This window comes from Colobus angolensis, unplaced genomic scaffold (genome assembly GCF_000951035.1).
Source record: "Colobus angolensis palliatus isolate OR3802 unplaced genomic scaffold, Cang.pa_1.0 Scaffold40, whole genome shotgun sequence".
In the NCBI taxonomy this organism is placed as follows: Eukaryota; Metazoa; Chordata; class Mammalia; order Primates; family Cercopithecidae; genus Colobus; species Colobus angolensis.
Genome location: NW_012117377.1, coordinates 5,071,873 through 5,094,023, shown reverse-complemented (window position 1 = coordinate 5,094,023; position 22,151 = coordinate 5,071,873). Strand labels below are relative to the sequence as shown.

Here is a 22,151-nt window from a genome sequence, read left to right as displayed (position 1 = left end):
CAGGATGGTCTCGATCTCCTGACCTCGTGATCCACCCGTCTCGGCCTCCCAAAGTGCTGGGATTACAGGCTTGAGCCACCGCGCCCGGCCTCAAGGTAATTTCTAAATTACATGTCAAAGAGATGCCAAAATGCAAGTACTTGTGTAGTTATTTTTACTTTCAAACTTGAGTTAGATCTTTGTTAGTAATTATAAAATAAGGAAATAAACCAGTAAAATTGGAGTTCAATGACTTGAGTTAGGAATGATTAACATTTTTAAAGACGGACAGAAATAACTTGAATAGCTATAATTTGCTTTCTGTGCACGTGGGGGATAAAGGTAGAGGACACAGGTTATGCTCTGGTTTTTTCACTGCTGTTAAACTTCACCCTAATGTTAAGCAAAACTAAGCAGTTTTTGTTTTTTCCCTTGTGTACACTGTGCTTCCATGTATTAAAATTCATATTTGATTTAAAATAATATATAATTTGCTCCTAAAGCAAAGATAATTTAAATATTGAGGAGTTCAAGGAATATTAAATCATAATTCTTGACAATTAAGTAAGAAGGCCATCTAGTGGTAAAATTTTCAAGTTTTAATGAATGAGAAAGTCTGATATCTGTTTCACTAAAAGTGAACTTCAGAGCTTGTCAGATAGCTGTACTGTAAGACCATTAAAACTTCATGTCAGAAAATAGTTGAGCCTGAGGTAGTTTCTCCTTATAGAAAATGAAGGCTCTCTGGTTATATCCTAAAGATCCTGTCTGCAAATTGCTCATTCAAACACATGATATTTTTCTAGATTGTAATAATCAGAGCCACAAACAATAACTATAAAGAATAAAAATTGGGAACAAAGTGGAGATTTAATAGCAGAATAGAATGTTAAAATTTATATGCCTAAAATTTTTCCAATCTGTTCTGCGACATCCAGGGCCTATTATGTGCCAGAAAATGAGTAAGACTCAGGTCCTGCCCATAAAAGAAAAGCACGCCATTGTTTGTCTTTGTATTTAGAACTTTTCAAAAGTGTTGGACATTGACAACTTGCTTTTTGAAACAGTTAATCTTGAATAAGCCTGGAATCTGCATTTCAAACAAAGGTCTTTAAGTGATTGTTAGGCAAATACAATTTGAAAATTATGCTATCCACTATGTTGCAATTATATAATAAAATGGCATCTTAGAAAATTATATGTGTAACTGTAACTCAGATACTTAAATGGTAAACATTTGATGGGGAAGGAACAGATAAAATGAGCCACATGTTCATAGTTTTCCAACAGGTGTCACAAAAATAATAGAGCAAAGAAGCTGAAAAGAAACGGAAGAGATACTCTTTTTTCTAACTCTTTGCATTATTGTAGTGTTTAACAACATTATTACATCTTTTTTTTTTTTTTTAAACAGGGTCTCACTTTTTCACCCAGGCTGGAATGCCTTGGCCTGATCTCAGCTCACTGTAACCTCCGCCTCCTGGGTTCAAGCTATTTTCTTGCCTCAGCCTCCCAAGTAGCTGGGACTACAGGCACGTGGCACCACGCCCAGTTAATTGTTGTATTTTTAGTAGAAACAGGATTTCACCATGTTGGCCAGGCTGGTCTGGAACTCCTGACCTCAAGTGATCTGCTCACCTCAGCCTCCCAAAATGCTGGGATTACAGGTGTGTGCCACCGCGCCCAGCGTATTACATCTTTTAACAAGTAAAATATGTCTTGAATATTTCTTTTTTTTTAATCAAACAGGATATTTGCTAAATGTTAAAAAAAGGATAGTTACTTTCAGCCGGGCTCATTGGTTCACGCCTGTAATCCCAGCAGTTTGGGAGGCCAAGATGGGCGGATCACCTGAGGTTGGGAGTTTGAGACCAGCTTGACCAACATGGAAAAACCTTGTCTTTACTAAAAATACAAAATTAGCCAAGTGTGGTGGTGCATGCCTGTAATCCCAGCTACTTGGGAGGCTGGGACAGGAGAATCCCTTGAACCCTGGAGGCGGAGTTTGCAGTGAGCCAAGATCAGGCCATTGTACTCCAGCCTGGGCAACAAGAGTGAAACTCTGTCTAAAAGAAAAAAGGATAATTACTTTCACATAAGCTGCATCTCCCTGCTTTCCTTTCCAGCTATCACAATTAGCTGTTACTGTCATTCAAGAAGTTTTCCTTAGTTTTGAAATTAACTATTAAAATTAATTAGAATATTTTTATTTGCCTCTGAAGTTAATTATGTTATTCACATATTAATCTTGTGCTCAGACTTTTCATTTTCATTTATAAAATAATTTTTCCCTCTAGGTGTTTGGAGTAGATGACAATCAGGACTATAATAGGCCTATTATCAATGAAAAACATAAAGATCTAATAAAAGATTGGGCTCTCAGTTCTGCTGCAGCAGTAATGGAAGAAAGAAAACCACTAACTACATCTGGATTTCACCACTCAGAGGTATACATCTCTTCTGTGTACCTATTTGTATACATAAAGTATAAATTCTTTTTTTTTTTTTTTTTGGTCCAAGACGGAGTTTTACTCTGTTGCCCAGGCTGCAGTACAATGGCACGATTTTGGCTCACTGCAACATCTGCCGTCTGAGTTCAAGTGATTCTCCTGCTTCAGCCTCCCAAGTAGCTGTGATTACAGATGTGCACTGCCATGTGCGGCTAATTACGTATTTCTGGTAGAGACAGGGTTTCACCATGTTGGTCAGGCTAGTCTCGAACTCCTGACCTCAAGTGATCCACCCACCTCAGCCTCCCAAATTGTGAGGATTACAGGCGTGAGCCACCACACCCAGCCTGAATTCTTATCATTTGTAAATTACATTATTTTAAGCAATTAATGTATATCCTTATGAAATGCTTCTAGAAACTAAATTTTTACAAATTTATTTTCTAATGAATGCCTAAAGTAATTTTATAGTAATTCAACTTTAATTTTTATTAAGTTTTAAAAATATTCTTTTGTCAATGAGGAAAATACTATGTTTCAATAAGGAGTTAATGAGCTATATGCTCATGGTTCTGAGTGGCATTATGAGATAAAACAAGAAACATATGCTGCTTATGCTTTCTTGGAAGTATATGTTTCCTGTATATCATACCAGGAAACATGCACGGGGCACTGCCTAATAGATACAATTTATATACCTCAGTAACTGCAAATACAGTACAGCCCAGGATATAATTAGAATAATATGAAATTAATTAAGGATGGCTTGGTTACGATAATTACAGAGTCAGTATGTATAGTAGAGCTAGAAAGATCTGACCCAGAGCTGCCACTTTTAGCTCAGAGCTTTTGAATCAGTCACTTCTCCCTTATCTTCTGTTTTCTCATCTACACAAATGGTATTTTCGATAAAATCTGTTTATAGAGAATTTAATGAAGTATATAAAGCATCCAGCGTAGTACTTGCCTGAGATTTATGCACTTAACAAATGTTTTTTACCTTTATCAGAAATGATATTAGAATTTCATACAGCCGGGTGCGGTGGCTCAAGCCTGTAATCCCAGCACTTTGGGAGGCCGAGACGGGCGGATCACGAGGTCAGGAGATCGAGACCATCCTGGCTAACACGGTGAAACCCCGTCTCTACTTAAAAAAAAATACAAAAAAACCAGCTGGGCGAGGTGACGGCGCCTGTAGTCCCAGCTACTTGGGAGGCTGAGGCAGGAGAATGGCGGAAACCCGGGAGGCGGAGTTTGCAGTGAGCTGAGATCAGGCCACTATACTCCAGCCTGGGCGACAGAGCAAGACACCATCTCAAAAAAAAAACAAAAAAGAATTTCATACCACATTGATGTGTCAAAAAGAAATGTAAAAAAAAGTATCTAAGGCAGAAGTATTAATTATTATTTACTCAGATAATAAGAGCTAGCATTCAATGGAAGCTTTCATTCTCTCACTCATGCTATAGTGTCTCTCAGGAAATAAGCTAATTGGTAACATACAAATATAAATTAATATAAAATGGAAAATAAAAGAAAAAATTAAATATAGAATAAGAAAATCTTAAGGTATAAATAAAGAAAATATAAATAAAATGTTACATTTGTATGAAGTATAAATAAGATTTGTTTTTTACATACAGGTAAATAGACCTATATGTTTGTTTATTAATGTTAAAATTGTTTCTTTATATGGTCTACTTCCTGAAAACTGTCAAAGCAATTACTGTATTTTAGTGCTCATTATTTCCCCATGATTGGGAGAATTTTAATTCTGGTTTCTGTTTTATGAGATGTTTAATTTACTTATTGAAAGCAGGTGATAGTTATTTGAGGCACTGTGTTGCCATTCTGAGTAACCCAGGAATGGTTTTGGTAAATGTGAATTTAAATAGACTCTCTTCTCTCTTCTCTATTCCCTGAACCCCTGCCAAGCAAAAGCTATAGCCCTAGTAGGTTCTTCTGTAGGAATTACCTAACAGGCCATTTAGAACACTTCACAGAATGGTTTTACATAAGCGTGTGTCAGTGACACTCATACTGTTGATATTCTTAGCATGGTCCACATGGCTCTGGTACCACCTTCACTACTCAGAAATGTGGGCAGGTAACAGAAAACCTTGGATGGGATTAAGGATGCAGCAGGTTTTGGTATCCTTAGGAGGCTTCACTGTATGTGTGTCATTCTCTATACTTACTATTCTTCTTTTTTTTTTTTTTCTTTGAGGCAGAGTCTCGCTCTGTCACCCAGGCTGGAGTACAGCGACAATCTCAGCTCACTGCAACCTCCGCCTCCTGGATTCACGAGATTCCCCTGCCTCACCCTCACAAGTAGCTGGGACTACAGGTGCATGCCACCACACCCGGCTAATTTTTGTGTTTTTAGTAGAGACAGGGTTTCACCATGTTGGCCAGGATGGTCTTGAACTCCTGACCTCAGGTGGTCCACCTGCCTTGGCCTGCCAAAATGCTGGGATTACAGGCATGAGCAACCATACCTGGCCTATACTTAATATTCTTACATACTATTCTTGAAATCATGTAGTGATTTATCTATTTGAAGTCTTCACTTCTTCAGTGTTTAGCTTGTCATTATTAATCTGTTCAACCTGGCACTTTTTTTTTTCTTTTTGAGACAAAGTCTCGCTCTGTTGCCAGGCTGGAGTGCAGTGGTGCGATCTCAGCTCACTGCAACCTCCACCTCCTGGGTTCACGCCATTCACCTGCCTCAGCCTCCCAAGTAACTGGGATTACAGGCATGCACCACCATGCCCAACTAATTTTTGTGTTTTTAGTAGAGACAGGGTTTCACCACATTGTCTAGGATGGTCTCAATTTCCTGACCTCGTTATCTGCCCACCTCAGCCTCCCAAAGTACTCGGATTACAGGCATCAGCCACCATGCCTGGCCCAAATCTGACACTTTCAATGAAATATTTGTTTTGACTAGTTCAAAATAAAGTTTCTGTCATAGCTTTCCACTCCCTAGTTGTCATTACAGTTTTCATATGAAGCCTTGGCTTGTCTAGGGATTTTTCATTGAGAATTTCACAAAACATAGTTTCATGTAGTAACATAGTTTGTTTTCAGAGAAAATCTTTATTTTCCAGAGAATTTTTATTTTATGTAAGAGAAAATGTAATAAATGATAATATAGCAAAGTGAGGTTTACTTATGGGTTTGTATGACAAGTTATTGTGACTAAATGAAATTGTCTTTCATGAGACTCAGATATGACCAGGCTGCATGATTCCGTTTTCTGATTTTTCTCTTTTAGGAAGGCACATCTTCATCTGGAAGCAAACGTTGGGTTTCACAGTGGGCTAGTTTGGCTGCCAATCATACAAGGCATGATCAAGAAGAAAGGATAATGGAATTTTCTACACCTCTTCCTTTAGAGAATGGTATTCTTTCTCTCTCTCTCATTCTTCCTCCCTTTCATTCTTTATCCCTTTTTTCTTCTCTTTTGCCATTTCTCTCTCTTTCTCTTACTCTTTCCTTCTGTTTTTTGCGAATCATATATCAGTTGTTTTTATAAAAACAAGCCAAATCTATATAGTAAGAAGTAAGTTAAACCTAAATAAACATATTCACATATTCTCATGCTGATATATGAATTTATTTTATAAGTAAAACACTGATTTTTATTAAATATTGTATAGTTTGAGGTATATTAAGCAGGGGACAAATTCAAAGTGATAAAACTGTTTTTTTGAGAAATTCTGTGGACTTCATAAGTTGAGACTTCCTAAGGACAGGTGAACAGACACCAGCTTGGATTTAATAGTTCATTCCAAGGCACTTTTCCTTTTAGTTGTAAATTTCTGCTGTTGAAAATAAGAATGGTTTTTAAATTTTGTTTTTACTTTTAAATAAAAATTCTTCCTACTCTTTCTGATATGCTGATATCTTAAGATATGATTTTGACTAATGATGCAGCTCTCATTAAAGTATAATCTTAACTGAAGATAAGGAAATAATTTGTAGATGAAGCATAATATATATGTGTGTATATATATTACATATGTAGATGAAGCATATAAATATTGTATATATAAGTTAAAATTTAAAAATAAGTTGAAGACAGGTCTAAATGATTTCATTCATAAATACAACAGATATTTATTGAGTGCCTACTTCATGTGATACATTTAATGAAAAAGAAATTAATAATCTTACAAATCTATGTAGTATGATTTTTATTACAAACAAAATGAAATTTATTTAAACAAAATGAAATTGTTTGCCTTCAAGGATTTCATTATTACATTTTGTTCATTAGTTAAGACCCTGAAAGGGGGATAAGGAGATGGTGGTCAAAAGGTACAAAATCTCAGCTAGACAGGAGGAAGAAGCTTGTTTTTTTCCTGAGGTCTACTGCACAGCATGGTGAATATAGTTAATAATGTAGTATTGTACCTTTTAGATGTTCTCATCACAAAAAATGTTTACTCTTTGAGGTGATGAATATGCTAAGTAGCTTGATTTAATTATTTCACATTGTATTTATGGTCAACATTTTATACACCATAAACATATACAAATATACAGTGTCAACTTACAATAAAAAATCAAAATAAAAAACGTATCCAAGTTGAAAAATAAATACCCATTTATAGTTAAAAAACAAAAAGACCCTCGATGAGATTTTTGTATGTGGTTTTTATCTGTTTTCTTAATGTCGTTCTGGTTGCAAATGGAAATTTGTTTTGTCTCAGGCTTGTGGCACCCCAAAAATCTGTTTTAAGAATTTTGTAAGTATTAGAAATATTTGAGGAAGCTACATAGCAGTGTACTAGAAAAGCTACATCATTTATTTATATTAGAATCTAGAAGTTATTGATAGTATTACCAAAAATTCTTTTGAGGGAACAGAGTCATTTGGTTCATATACCCTGTATGTAGGAAACAGAAACCAGACAGAAGGCTGGATAAATTTACCAAAGAATCTGTTATAGAATTATTATCTGTGAAAAGCAAAGTTCTGCCCTAGTTATAAAAAATAATAGACCACTTAGCTTTCATGATCTCATTTCTATTCATCATATTTAAATGAACTTATTTACATAAGCTTGATAAATCCACTTACATCATAAAATGTTTTTGTTAAACATATTGAATGTATATGAGGAGGGGGCAGTATGAGAAATACTAGAAAAATACAAAAGGGTAAAGTAGCCATTACATTCTAGATGCTTCAGTTGGTACTAAGGAGATAAGACATGTGAGAGAAAAAACAAAACAAGATATAACATGATTAATGACTAAATTAAAGTTAAATCTATCAGTTCAGTAAGGATTTTCCTCCATCATAACCATTGTATTGATACGATATTTAAATGCTGAACTTTTAGGATTATAAAGAGGAAAAAAGGACCCACAGAAGCTGTATCTAGTATCTTTTCTCCATTTATCCCTAAAGGATTAGAAAGCTTTATATGTTAATTTATATTTCCCTAAAAAGATGTCTCCCTTTTCTCAGAAATACATTCCATTTTTAACAGTTAGGAAGATCCTTAAATATTCTCAAATTCTCTCGTGGAAAAATCAAAATGTATATTTTCTCATCGGCTTCTACTTGAAAAAAAAGAAAGGGATTTTGTATTTCCATATGTGGCATTAATAACCAGAAGACTATAATTTAAAACTTCCTCAATTTATAAAATTTTGCTATGTCCTGACTATGAAAATTCTGCTATTTCATACTTAAAATTTTTTAAATTCTTTTAATCAGCTATAGATTTTTTTGAAATGTTGTTGAAGCTCTGTGTTTTTCATTTTACTTAGGAAATCCAAAAGTGTCGTTCTTTGAAGTAGATAATACTTTTTAAAAACTATATATTTTGTTCTTCTCTACTGTGTAGTTTAAAATATAGAAAAAATAAGCAATGTTTATTTGACATTCTCTGTATAAATCTACAATGGTTAGATTCTGGCTTTTTGAGCAAACCTGAAGGATGGAAGGTTACAAAAGCGGGAATGAACGCAGTGAACTTTCCTTCTGTAAAACACATTAAGAGGAAAGAAGAGCAATATATTCAGGGTTAAGATCAGATGACCCTTATATACCATTATGACTGTAGTTAGTAACAATGCATTGTATATTTGAAATAGCTGAAAGTAGATCTTAAATGTTCTCACCACAAAAAGGAGAAGTATGTGAGGTAATAGATATGTTAATTACCCTGACTTAGCCATTCCATAATGGTATACATGCATCCAAACACTATGTTATACACCACAAAGATATATAATTTTTGTCAATTAATAAACAAAATGAAATATATGAAAGGAGAAAAATGATCAGATGACTCTAATTTTCATCTCATACAATTGGCCTTCCTGACTCCTCTAGGAATTGCTTATTTGTGCAGCTTGAAATTGTACTTACTTTTTAAACTACTTAGTCACAATGCTGGCTCACTTGTTTTTTAGGCTAAGTCATTTTTAATTACATCTCAAAATGTAATGTAGTATAGCTGGCCCTCTGCACCCATAGGTTTTCTATTAGTGAGTTTTGCATCTGTGAATTCACCTGAGGACTGAAAATACTTGAGAGGGAAAAAGAAATGATTGCATCCCCACCGAACGTGTATAGACTTTATTTTTTGTACTTATTCACTAAGCAATACAGTATTAACAACTATTTACATAGCTTTTACATTGTAGTAGGTATGAGAAGTAATCTAGACATGATTTAAAATATATGGGAGGGTGTGAGTACGTTACATACAAATACTACATCACTTTATATAAGGTACTGAAGCATCCTTGGAATTTGGTATCCTGGCAGAAGAAAGGGTATGGAACCAGTCTCCGTGGATACTGACAGACAACTGTAGGGTGCTCCTTTTATTTTTATTTTTATTTTTTTGTCTTAATCAGTTCCCTCTTTGTGGTTTTTATTTTATAGAGACAGAGATCAGTGAGTCTGGCATGACAGTGAGAAGTACTGGCTCTGCAACTTCCTTGGCTAGCCAGGGAGAGAGAAGGAGACGAACTCTTCCCCAGCTTCCAAATGAAGAAAAGTCTCTTGAGAGCCACAGAGCAAAGGTTATAACACAGAGGTCAGAAATAGGAGAAAAACAAGACACAGAACTTCAGGAGAAAGAAGCACCTACACAGGTATACCAGAAAGATAAACAAGATGCCGACAGACCGTTGAGTAAAATGAACAGGGCAGTAAATGGAGAGACTCTCAAAACTGGTGGAGATAATAAAACCCTACTTCACTTAGGCAGCTCTGCTCCTGGAAAGGAGAAAAATGAAACTGATAAGGAAACTTCTTTGGTAAAGCAAACATTAGCAAAACTTCAACAACAGGAACAAAGGGAGGAGGCTCAGTGGACACCTACTAAATTGTCTTCCAAAAATGTTTCAGGTCAGACAGATAAATGTAGGGAGGAACCTTTTAAACAAGAATCACAACCTTCAGAAAAAAATTCAGGATATTCTACAAGCAAAGGAGACAGAGTGGCACAAAGTGAGAGCAAGAGAAGAAAAGCTGAGGAAATTCTGAAAAGTCAGACTCCAAAGGGAGGAGACAAGAAGGAATCCTCCAAGTCATTAGTGCGACAAGGGAGCTTCACTATAGAAAAACCCAGCCCAAACATACCCATAGAACTTATTCCACATATAAATAAACAGACTTCCTCTACTCCTTCTTCTTTAGCATTAACATCTGCAAGTAGAATACGAGAAAGAAGTGAGTCTTTAGATCCTGATTCTAGTATGGACACAACCCTTATTCTAAAAGACACAGAAGCAGTCATGGCTTTTCTAGAAGCTAAACTACGTGAAGATAATAAAACTGATGAAGGACCAGATACTCCCAGTTATAATAGAGACAATTCTATTTCACCAGAATCTGATGTAGATACAGCTAGTACAATCAGTCTGGTTACTGGAGAAACTGAAAGAAAATCAACCCAAAAGCGAAAGAGTTTCACTAGCCTCTATAAAGATAGGTGTTCCACAGGTTCTCCTTCCAAAGATGTTACAAAATCATCATCTTCAGGTACTAGGGAAAAAATGGAAAAGAAAACAAAAAGTCGTTCCACAGATGTGGGTTCAAGAGCAGATGGTCGTAAATTTGTTCAATCCAGTGGGAGAATAAGACAGCCTTCGGTAGACTTAACCGATGATGATCAAACCTCTAGTGTACCTCATTCTGCCATCTCTGATATTATGTCATCTGATCAAGAAACTTACTCTTGTAAACCTCATGGACGGACTCCACTTACCTCAGCTGATGAGCATGTACATTCCAAACTGGAAGGAAGTAAAGTAACGAAATCTAAGACTTCTCCGATAGTATCTGGTTCATCCAGTAAATCGACCACCCTTCCAAGGCCACGACCTACCAGGACTTCCCTCTTGCGCAGAGCACGACTTGGTGAAGCTTCAGACAGTGAACTTGCCGATGCTGACAAAGCATCTGTTGCTTCTGAAGTATCCACAACAAGTTCTACATCAAAACCTCCCACAGGAAGGCGTAACATCTCTCGGATTGATTTATTGGCTCAGCCTCGTAGAACACGACTTGGCTCACTGTCAGCTCGTAGTGACTCTGAAGCAACAATTTCTAGAAGTAGTGCCTCCTCGAGGACCGCAGAAGCCATCATTAGAAGTGGAGCCAGATTAGTACCATCAGATAAATTTTCTCCTAGAATTAGAGCTAACAGTATCTCTCGACTCTCAGACTCCAAGGTCAAAAGTATGACCTCAGCTCATGGCTCTGCTTCAGGTAAATTGGATCCAGATTTCTCATAGCATTAGCATGTTGTATATTTTGGGGTTCCTTTTTTTAAAAAAAAAAATTAAGTGTCTAGTTGTCTTCGTAAGATACTCATTCAAAACAAAAGTTATGATATATGAGGTGGCAGGGGCGGTTCTATAAAATAGTTTTATCTAGCATAGTAAATGGAAAAGTCAGAAGTTATATATACTTCCAATTAAAGTCCCGGGACAAAATAGTGATTTCAAAATTAGGAATTCATTCAGCTGATTTAGGAGTTTTAATTTTCTAGTTGGTGATATATTTGGATGTGTGTGTGTGTCAAAATTAGATTGTCTGGCATTATCTGGTTTAAAGTATAGGAATTAACATTGTGCTTCTAAAAGCGTGTGTTTAACCTTTAAATATCCTCACATAATTCAAAGCCCTTAAGAACTTGAAGAAAAGCAGCATATGCTTTATTACTCCTTTCAGAGTTAAATAATCAATGTTTTGTTCTGTTTTTTCCCTACCTATTTTGAAATGTCTCACATAGTTTACCTATACTTTTTAAAGTTAAATCTGTTTATAGTTGGAGCAGGTGAAAACTAACCTTTAATTTATTTCAGTGGAAGAAGATGGATTCATGGGGAATCACTCAGCATATATTGGCCAAACTGGGCTGTAGAAATTTAACTGGTTATGAGCATTATCTCACAAAGTGCTGTTACATTGTTTAACTCTGAATATGATAACTACAAAAACTACTTACTCTCCACCAGAATTTAACTGATGTTGTTATATTTGTTTGCTTACGTACTTTGTGTTCAGAGCTGAAGCCTTTGAGAGACATGTGTGACCAAAGAGTCATGAGGTGGATATTTGTTTGTATCCTGCAAGCGTGTTCTCATTACTTCATAATGAGCCTCCTGTGTGGGCGTGCCTGCAAAGGCCAGTGTGGGAGGCCAGCTGTTATAACAGGCTTGCAGATGTGTGATTATTTTCAGTAGGCAGACATCTCAGTGAGCCCTAAGTCTTGAGTTAAACGTGGAGGGGAAGTTGATACGAAATTTCATCTTTTTATTTTTGATTGGTTTACATCTACCACACTATATCCTACAAGACCCTAAAGGAACGGTACTTTGCATATGATACTTTTTTCACTTTTCTTCCTCTTTTCACTGCTGCTTTCCTCCACTCCATTCACCTGTCTCTCTCTTTGCTAGTCAGTGGGTTTGGTAATGATGGTCACTGTCTATGGTAGAAATAGATGTAGGCTGAAGCCGGATAACATATAATCATGATTCCAAAAAAAAATTAGACAACATTTTCCTTATTACCCCAGTCCTCATTTGCACACTTGAAGCTTTGGTTGGTGGTTCATAAATTTATTGCCAAATATTTTAAAACTAACTATTTTGTTGTTTTTTTTTTCATTCTGTTGTTGCTTATGGTTCTACTTCTTCAATTCACATTTCATCTCTGCTGCATTTCCTGAAGAAATTTCTTCTGCTATACTCCGTGTTTTATCACCTCATCTCCATTAAGATATGTGTGTATTTTCCTGTCTTAACATAATTTCTGTTACCAGGTAGCTTGGAGTACCTCTTAACACATGATGTGGTTTTATTCCTTGATATTTAGGATAAGGCTTGAGAGCCAAGCTAAATATGATGACTTCAGCAAGTCTAAGAAACAACTGTAAGATGCTGTATATAAAGCTACATTTCATTTTCTGCTTCTTTGAATACAGAACTTGATAAATACTCAGTTTTCTATGTCCAAAAGAACCTTGAATTGTATATGAAATTCCCTAGGACAAATTGAAGTATATGATTTTGGTCTTTTCATACTTACTAGCAGTATATTAAATAATAAGAATCATGGCATTTAAGAGTTAGAAGGGTTATTCCCTTAAGGGAACTGAGGTCAAGAGAGGAAATAACCTGCCCTGGGCACATGGCTGTGGCAGGGGCGGAATGAGAATCAAAGGCTTTTAACCCCCAGCCTGTTGTTGTTCTGCCGTATTTATTCTAGCTCTAAGAAATAGTTTGAGTGTTTACTTGTATGCAGGCTTCCAGAAGACAGCTGGAATCTACTGGATTATTATCAGGAGTATATGCAAGGTCAATATACAATATAAAGGTTTTGGTATTGTTTACTAAAATCTTTGCAATTCTGATGTTTTACCCAGTTTATATTCTCTATTCCACCTTATGAGCATAAAGCCGCATTGTAATCTGGGATTGTATATTCAGATTCTCTCCAGGTACCCATTTATAGTATTACATCTTATCTAGGACAGTAGCCAGGATCTTTCATTCAGTGTGAACATACTATAATAGCTGTATGGAGAAGGTCATCAAACAAACAAACAAACATACCTGTTTGATTTTGCTAATTTAGGTACCTTTGATATTATAACATTTCCGTTTAAGATAATTATACTATTTTGAATGGAAAAAAGAAAATTTTTATCTTTTGAAACATGACTTAAAAGAATGTTAAATCATACTGATCAGTGTTGCTGTGCACGGTATAAACTTTAAAGACTTTGGAAATAATCTGAACCTAGCACCTTTGATATTGTCCCAATTGGATATGTAAAAATAATTTTGTAATGTTTCCAATTCCATATTTTAGATGATGTCTTTAAAATAGTTTTAGGCCAGCACAGTGTTTCCTGCCTGTAATCCCAGTATTTTAGGGGAGGGCAAAGTTGGAGGATTACTTGAGCCCAGGAGTTGAAGGCTGCAGTGAGCTGTGATGACACTGCTGCATTCCAGCCTGGGACAAGTGAGACCCTGTCTCCATTTAAAAAAAAAAAAAAAAAAGTTTTTTTAAAGAAACGTGTGTGATAAAAATAGAAGATTGGAAATCTCAGATTTAGCATTAAGAGAAGAGTTCTGTATGTTTCTCTGATATAATTTGCAATTTGCTTCTAGGAGTTAAACTAGTTTTTTTTTCCCCAAAACATTCCTTCAATGATTTTTTGTTTGTTTGTTTGTTTGAGACAGAGTCTTGCTCTTGCTGCCCAGGCTGGAGTGTAATGGCATGATCTCGGCTCACTGCAACCTCTGCCTCCCGGATTCAAGTGATTCTCCTGCCTCAACCTCCCAAATAGCTGGGATTACAGGCTGTGTGCCACCATGCCTGGCTAATTTTTTGTATTTTTAGTAGAGATGAGGTTTCACCATATTGGTTAGCCTGGTCTGTCCTCCTGTCTCAGCCTCCCAAAGTGCTGGGATTAACAGGCGCCCAGCCTCCTTTAGTGATTCTTGATATCAGGTTGTAACTGAGATATCCAGATTTATTTTGGCAAGATATATTTAAATTTAAAGACCTTGAATTATCAAAATAAAGCACTTGGTTTTCATTATGTTTTAAGTGCACATTTTAGAAAATAAAAACATTATGTTAATATCCTTAAAATTTTTTTAGACTGTTTGCTGTCCCTTCTCAATTCTAATCTTCACAATTTATAGGCAGTAGAAATTAAATGTTGGACATGCATGGCTTGAATTAACTCTTTCTTCAGGTCAAAGGACAAAACAGAGCATTGTCAGCAGTTTTTCTCCCCAACTGATCTTATTGCTGCATGCCCATAAATATACATGCAAAACATGTTTGTGGTAATTTTCCACTAAAATATTCTGATAAAGTATGAAGATGCAATGTGTGTTTTCTGAAGTGTTTGCAAAATCTATAGTTGCACGTTTTAATGCCAACAAAGAAATTGGAACATTCACAGAAATATGATACTAACAACTTTTTTTCCTTTTTAATTCTCTAGACATCATAAATGATAGTATGTTTTTATAGTGAATATAGTAGTTTGGTACTACAACACAAGAGGGAATGTTGCCTAAATTAAAAACTAAATTTTGTAATGAATGCTGTAGCTCTAGCTACAAGCTTAATCAAGCCTATCTTGGAACTTTCATTTTAATGTATATGCTGTCTAGGCCTTTACTAACCAGTAAGTCTCTTAGAGATTGGTGTTTCAAACACCTTTAAATGCCTTAGTAATATCAACCCATCAAATGAGCCTAATTAAGAAAATCTAATTTATTTTTATAAATTGTTACTTAAGCTGAATAAAATTCAAGAGAAAGAATGTTTTTCTTCAACACAGGTAGAAATCAGAAAAACTATCATTACATGAGAAATTTAGGATGTCTTTTTAAAACAACTTGGCTGGGCACGGCAGCTCATGCCTGTAATCCTAGGACTTTGGGAGGCTGAGGCAGGTGGTTTACCTGAGGTCAGGAGTTCGAGATCAACCTGGCCAACCTACTAACAATACAAAAATTGGCCAGACATGGTGGCAGGTGCCTATAATTCCAGCTACTCTGGAGGCTGAGGGCAGGAGAATCGCTTGAACCTGGGAGGCGGAGGTTGCAGTGAGCCGACATGGCGCCATTGCCCTCCAGCCCAGGTGACAGAGGGACACTCCATCTCAAAAAAAAAAACTTACTGGAAACAAAAGTGTAGAATGTATACAACACTTGGAATCTCAGAGAATTAGTTTTGAAGTCTGGGAGTCCATAGACCTGGCTTATACTTTGATTTTAGCAAGGTAAGACCTCTCTGGACCTGTTTCTTCTCTGTAAATGGAATAATTTAGACTCATGTCAAAGGTCGTTCTGTTCCAAAATTCTATGAAATAAGTAGATGGGGGAAAATTTAAAATATTTTAACTTGAAGTTTCTTTGGTGTTAATTAGCAGGTGGTAGGGAATTTAGGGGAAAAAAAAGTTGGGTAGCTGCTATAGTTTGGAAGCAAATGTTAAGAAAGAAAAAGTTTTGAAATCAATTCTTTGAGAAATAACAGGTTAAAAGGCCTAGCATTGAACTCCCTTTCCCAGTTCCTTCTCCGCCAGTAGCCATCGTTTCACTCAGTCTCTGCTCTGCTGTTCGTTGTTACACAGACTCAGTGTGTCCAGAAGTAACTGGAGCTTTTCTTCATAGTACACCGTGTGTGGTGTGTTTTCCACTGGCAAGGAGAGCTCTTAGTTACTTAATAATTTTTAATCACATTTTTATTTCTATGCTATATGCTGATTATTTTATCCAGTTTCCTCCTCAATTTTAAAAGAACGTACCTAAAGATGTTACCTTTTACTTTTTAAAATATGCTGTATTCCTTTTTTTTTTTTTTTGAGACGGAGTCTTGCTCTGTCGCTTAGGCTGGAGTGCAGTGGCGCGATGTCCACTCACTGCAAGCTCCGCCTCCCGGGTTTAATACTATTCTCCTGCCTCGGCCTCCCCAGTAGCTGGGACTACAGGCTCCCGCCACCTCGCCCGGCTAGATTTTTGTATCTTTTAGTAGAGACGGGGTTTCATCGTGTTAGCCAGGATGGTCTTGACGTCCTGACCTCGTGATCCGCCCGTCTCGGCCTCCCAAAGTGTTGGGATTACAGGCGTGAGCCACCGCGCCCGGCCGCCTCCTCAATTTTAAAAAAACATACCTAAAGATGTTACCTTTTACTTTTTAAAATATGCTGTATTCTTTTGATTGCTTTTCTTTTTGTGTTTGAGACGGAGTCTGGCTCTGTCACCAGGCCGGAGTGCAGTGGTGCAATCTCAGCTTACTGCAACCTCTGACTCCTGGGTTCATGTGATTCTCCTGCCTTAGCCTCCCGTGTAGCTGGGATTACAGGCGTGCACCACCACGCCTGGCTAATTTCTGTGTTTTTAGTAGAGATGGGGTTTCGCCATGTTGGCCAGGAGGGTCCCGACCGCCTGCCCTTGTGATCCGCCCACCTCAGTGTCCCAAAGTGCTGGGATTACAGGCATGAGCCCCCGCGCCCGGCCTCTGATTGCTTTTAAAAGATATTATTAGTAGCTTTACTATTCTTACTGACTTCCAGGTAGACCAGCCTATGAAAAGAGATGGAAAGTTTGTGAAAAGGAAGTTTTTCTCTTACCTTTTTCCTCAAAATGTAATTGCTTTTTGATCCTAAGCTCAGACTGTTTAAAGTTAATTCTAGCATGGCTCTACTTATATGTGGTCACCTGACATTTAACATATATTAACAGTACTTGGCACTCAGTCTCTCATTCTGCTTTCATGTAGTCAGCCATCGATGCCATTCTTTCTAAGTTACCTCGAAATGAACTGTCTTAGTTTTATCATACTTACGTTTTCATATGTTCTCCAGTTTATTAAAGCTCTTTGTTAATTGCTTTTCTCTCTAGTTTCCAATCATATGTATGGTGACCACAGTTGCCTAATCAAAAATCAGGAAATTTGATGTAACAATTGATTTTTCTCTTCCTTATGAACGCTATTGTAAGATGGCAAAATAAACACACATTTAGCATTTAATGAAATGCTTTTTTGAAAAGTACAAATTTGTTTACAGTATTTCTGATTTTGCCTGCCGTATTTCTAATTTTTTTCTAAACCTCTTTACTCTTGTTCCTAAACTTTTCCTAAAATTGGTTTCAAGTCTCAGGATCACTTCAACTCATGGAAGTTTTTATATCTAGAAATGAGTACATTATCACCATGGTAAAAATATTATCTATGTTAATAAATTATCTTACAGTGTTAAAATCAGAAATTATATTTAAGCTCCTCAAAAAAACTATGACTAATTACCTAGTATATGCATTTGCATACACTTTTACAGAGAGCCATGAACTTTCTGCATATGTTCGTTCTCTTGTATCTATGAATGAATCTAGTTCCAAACATCAGGATCTCCAAATAGGGGTGTGAATAAGGACAAATCGATAGGCTCTAATTTATGGCATATTCCTCATTATAGAGTTCTCTGTTTCAAAGCCAGTTCTGGTGGCAATATATGCCAGTGTTATCTGAGAGCAAGCTCAGCCTTAGAGATCATCCCCAGGTAAAAATGTACTTTTTGGAGGAAAAGACTTTAAAAGGCATAAAATTCGAGTGGAGGAACTTCTGGATTCTATGCAGCTTAGGATCAGTTTCTATTGAAAAGGAAAAAGATGCTAAGGGTTTATTACTTTAAAACGCCGATAACATTTAATGCTTTTCACTAGGTTTCGGAAAAGTAAGTGTTTATATCCAGGAATTCTTACATTTTTTCCAAAATATTTGTTAAAAATTTGCTAGCCAACATTCAGCTAAGTGCTAGATATACATTATTGGATTAAACAGACATGGTTCCTGCCCTTGTAAAGTTTACCAGGAATTAGCCTTTATTTATCTTTTTTACCTGTATTTATGCTTCACAAATTATTTGTATGTTTGATTCTCATATTAACAGTAGTAAAGTGTCTGCTTCGTCTTCTGATTTTTTAAGTGTTTCAGCAGTACCATTTTTTTAATGTCTTTACTAACTGTAAATAAGAAAGTGATTGCCACTTTCTTTAATGTGACTCTTCACAGTATCTCCTGTGCCTTCAATGTCAATGGTTGTGACAAAAGCTTGTAGAGTTTTGCTTTTTGTAGATTTTATGCCATTGTCTATTTTCACCATATGCTTTCAGTGTCAAAGCAGCAGAGAGTTGTACTGAAGATGCTTTGTTGTGTTTTTTACCATGTATAAAGATTTTTTCCAACCATAGCGTAACAGGATGTTGAATGACAGAGGTAATGTTTTTTTTTTCTGCCATAAAGGCATAATTTCCACAGCCGGAATTATGCACATCTGTGTGTCGGGAAAAGAGAGTTTTTACCATCTCCATGTTGAAAGTCCATGTGGCATGAGGAAATCTTTTCCCTTGTTTTTATTTTTGTTGTCGTTGATGTTGTTACTGTCTTTTTTTTTTGAAAAATTCATATTTTCACTCAAATAAGAAATATTTGCAATTGAAAAGTGTTCCAGTTAAACATCGATGGATAGAGCTTGCTTACTTGTTTGTCATTAGTGAAATTTTTCATCTGAATGTTTATTCACCACACTATGGAAAACATGGTCTTTCGATGTTTTTGATTCTTCATTGTTTTTAATTCACCAAAGTGTAATGTTTCTATCCCTAAGGAGTAGTAGACTTATGGTTTGTGTGAGGTATGTGTACGTCAGTTATTGAAAATTGTGCTGCGTGTGCGCTTTCATGGTGTTTTGAAGTCATGACTTTTACCTCCTTTAAATGATAACATAATAATTCTTTTTTTAATAATTAAACTAATTTAGTAAATTCAAGATGGAGGCGCTTTCCCACTGATTATGCTTCCACCTCAGAAGATGAATTTGGATCAAACCGTAATTCCCCTAAACATACCCGTCTACGTACTTCTCCAGCCCTGAAAACCACTCGCTTGCAGAGCGCTGGATCAGCAATGCCTACTAGTTCTTCATTCAAGCACCGGATTAAAGAGCAGGAAGACTACATCCGGGATTGGACTGCTCACCGAGAAGAGATAGCCAGGTTGGTTTTCAGAACTTATCTTTAAGAACTGAACATTTCTAAGAACATTACAACTTGGTAACAAAGTTTAGCTTGTACTTCATTTTTACTAATAGTCTAAGAACTGAAATCCACAGATAACTGTGAACTCTGTTTAGTCAGTAGTATTACTCTCTATCCAACTTTTTTCCTTTTTTTCCTATGCCTGTGCCACTAACATATTGTAGAACTGATTTATTTTGACCTTTTCTCTCTCCCCCCTCCTCCCTTTTTAAGAATTTCTTTTATAGATGGTGATAAGTAAGTATAACTTTGAAAGGGAGGTAGTATCAGATCTATATAATTAAGAACTGTGCAGGCAATTTATGGATTACTTTCCTTTAAATTTCCAAAGATATAATAGTATACTTGTTAGAGATGTGGCTAATGCTCTCTGGAGAGAATTAGGGGAAGCAGATTTTCACTCATACTTTTATGAGCTCATTAAGTATGGTCAGTTCAACCCTTTAGTTAGTAAAACAAAATATGATTATTTTGAAGATTAAATAAATATGTTTATAGTAACTTTTAGATTTAGATTATGTACAAAAAATAAAATTTTTTATTTATATGCTGCAGATGATTTTTAATTAATAACTTATTATTAATAACTTACTATGGCTGAACTTTGAAGAGAGATTATACTCAAGCAGATGTTATAGTACTTAAAATATAAGGATTTTTTGTTTAAAGTTTGTGAGATGTTAAATTTTATTGCACTATACCATATGTTACCTAAACATTTTCACTGTGTACATACTAAGCTTACTTCTGTCTTTAAGACCTTAATCTTCAAGTTGTATACTTGAGAACATTATTAAAGAGTTTATACATAATATTTCATAGATGCTTTTAAAAAACAACAAACTTTTACTCTATCTTAATGTTCATCTTTTTTTTCTTTATTTCATTGACTTCTGTGAATTGTGTTTTTTCTGGCTCATTGGTTTGATGTTTAGTTTTTTATTTTTAGAGACTATTTACTTGTCATTGCTTTTATTCTTGGAGAAAACATGCCTTTCTAATCTCATTGTGCTGCTTAAAACATTTTTGCTTTAACATATAAATAGCTTTTTAGGAGAGTAATTACTGAAGCATTTTAAGCCAGTTGTTCTAGTTAGAGGAAAGGCATATATGTGCTTTGGCATCCATGGATCATTATGGGCCGACAAAATGCTTGTAGTGAGAGCATCTTGACACATTTTTTGTACTTCCAGGCGCAGCTAGCAACCACATGTCTTACTCTTGTCTCATAATTTTTTCCCCTTCCCTTGAAAAAGATGTCCATATACAAGATCCAGTGGTGCCTGTATGTCTAGATGCCTCCTGGCAGGAGGCCTCCTCTCTCGAGCTCCTTCTACCCCAAACTAGAAAGACTAAATCCCTTCTTCTGAGCCAAATACACTTCCCTACCCTCAAATAAAAAAATAGTTGTAATACAAACAGAAGAGGGAATAAGGGTTATACACTGTATTTTCACTTGGTTCTATTTTGCTGTGTGCATAGTGTTACTATTATCAATGTGTACTTTTTATTATCTATGGCGGGACTTCAAGGCCAGGCTATTTAACCTCCAGTGATGTTCATGCCTTATCCCTCTAGTTTGTCAGTAGCACTGTGCTAATAAAACTTGACTTTGGGATTTTAATTTTTCAACATATACTTTCCAGACATATATCTCAAAGCTAGAGAAGTGGGGTTTTTTGGTTTTATTTTATATGGAGAAAAAAAGAGGGTAGTGGAAGGAAGAAGGAAAAATACAAAATGTGGAAGGAAATGTTGATATGTAATGTTTCTGTAGGGCAGTGATAAGTTTGCTTAGCGTGAGAAAATTCATTTTCAAATGGCTGTGAATCACAAACTAAGTAGAATATGAGAAATAATTTTATTTATTTACATGAACTACTACTGTCACCTAAAAGACTCCTGTGCTAAGAGCAATATTTGAAGAGTAGTAAAGACACTTTTATTTGAAAAATATAATAGTTTTAATTTATTATAAAAATGTTTTATGCTTTAGCATACTCTTTCTGTTTAGAATTTAGGACTATTTCACTTGATCAGCACTTTGTTAATCTGTACATAGTAACTGTTTACCTGCATTTAAATTTAAAGCACAAAAGCAAGCTCCATTTAGAATATAAAGTATATAAGCGAGATATGGCATATTTGGTCTTCAGTTTGATGAGGGGAAGTTTCTTTCAGGTATCCCTGATGCATGTGCTTTGTTAGCTCCTGCCTCAGTTTCTGTGTTATGAATACAGATATTAACTTCCATCTAATAGGAATATAAGACATGATGCAGACTTTCATGAATATTAGGGTAAATAGAGCTATAATACCAGCTTTACAGATGACCAAATGAAATATATTTAACCAAAAAATTATACTGGATGATTATCTACAGTAACACCTCAAAGATAGTGCAGGTTTGGTTTCAGACCACTATAGTAAGGCAAATATCTCAATAAAGTAAGTCACACAATTTTTTTTGTTTCCTAGTGCATATAAAAATTATGTTCACACCATACTGTGTGCAGTAACACTGCTTCTTAAAAAAATATATACCTGGCCGGGCGCGGTGGCTCAAGCCTGTAATCCCAGCACTTTGGGAGGCCAAGACGGGTGGATCAT

At 35.8% G+C, this 22,151-nt stretch overlaps 1 protein-coding gene across 4 annotated transcripts in view; it reads left to right on the top strand.

The window, feature by feature from the left end:
• Window positions 1–22,151, top strand: part of CEP170 (centrosomal protein 170kDa) — a 130,782-nt gene that overhangs the window by 78,924 nt on the left and 29,707 nt on the right. For 3 of the 4 annotated variants that reach the window (XM_011955707.1, XM_011955708.1, XM_011955706.1), the window contains 4 exons: window positions 2,277–2,426; window positions 5,707–5,833; window positions 9,343–11,175; window positions 19,265–19,499. In XM_011955707.1, the coding sequence (XP_011811097.1) occupies window positions 2,277–2,426; window positions 5,707–5,833; window positions 9,343–11,175; window positions 19,265–19,499 (2,345 nt within the window). The remainder of the gene's footprint in view (window positions 1–2,276; window positions 2,427–5,706; window positions 5,834–9,342; window positions 11,176–19,264; window positions 19,500–22,151) is intronic. The other variant, XM_011955709.1, reaches the window with a different exon arrangement.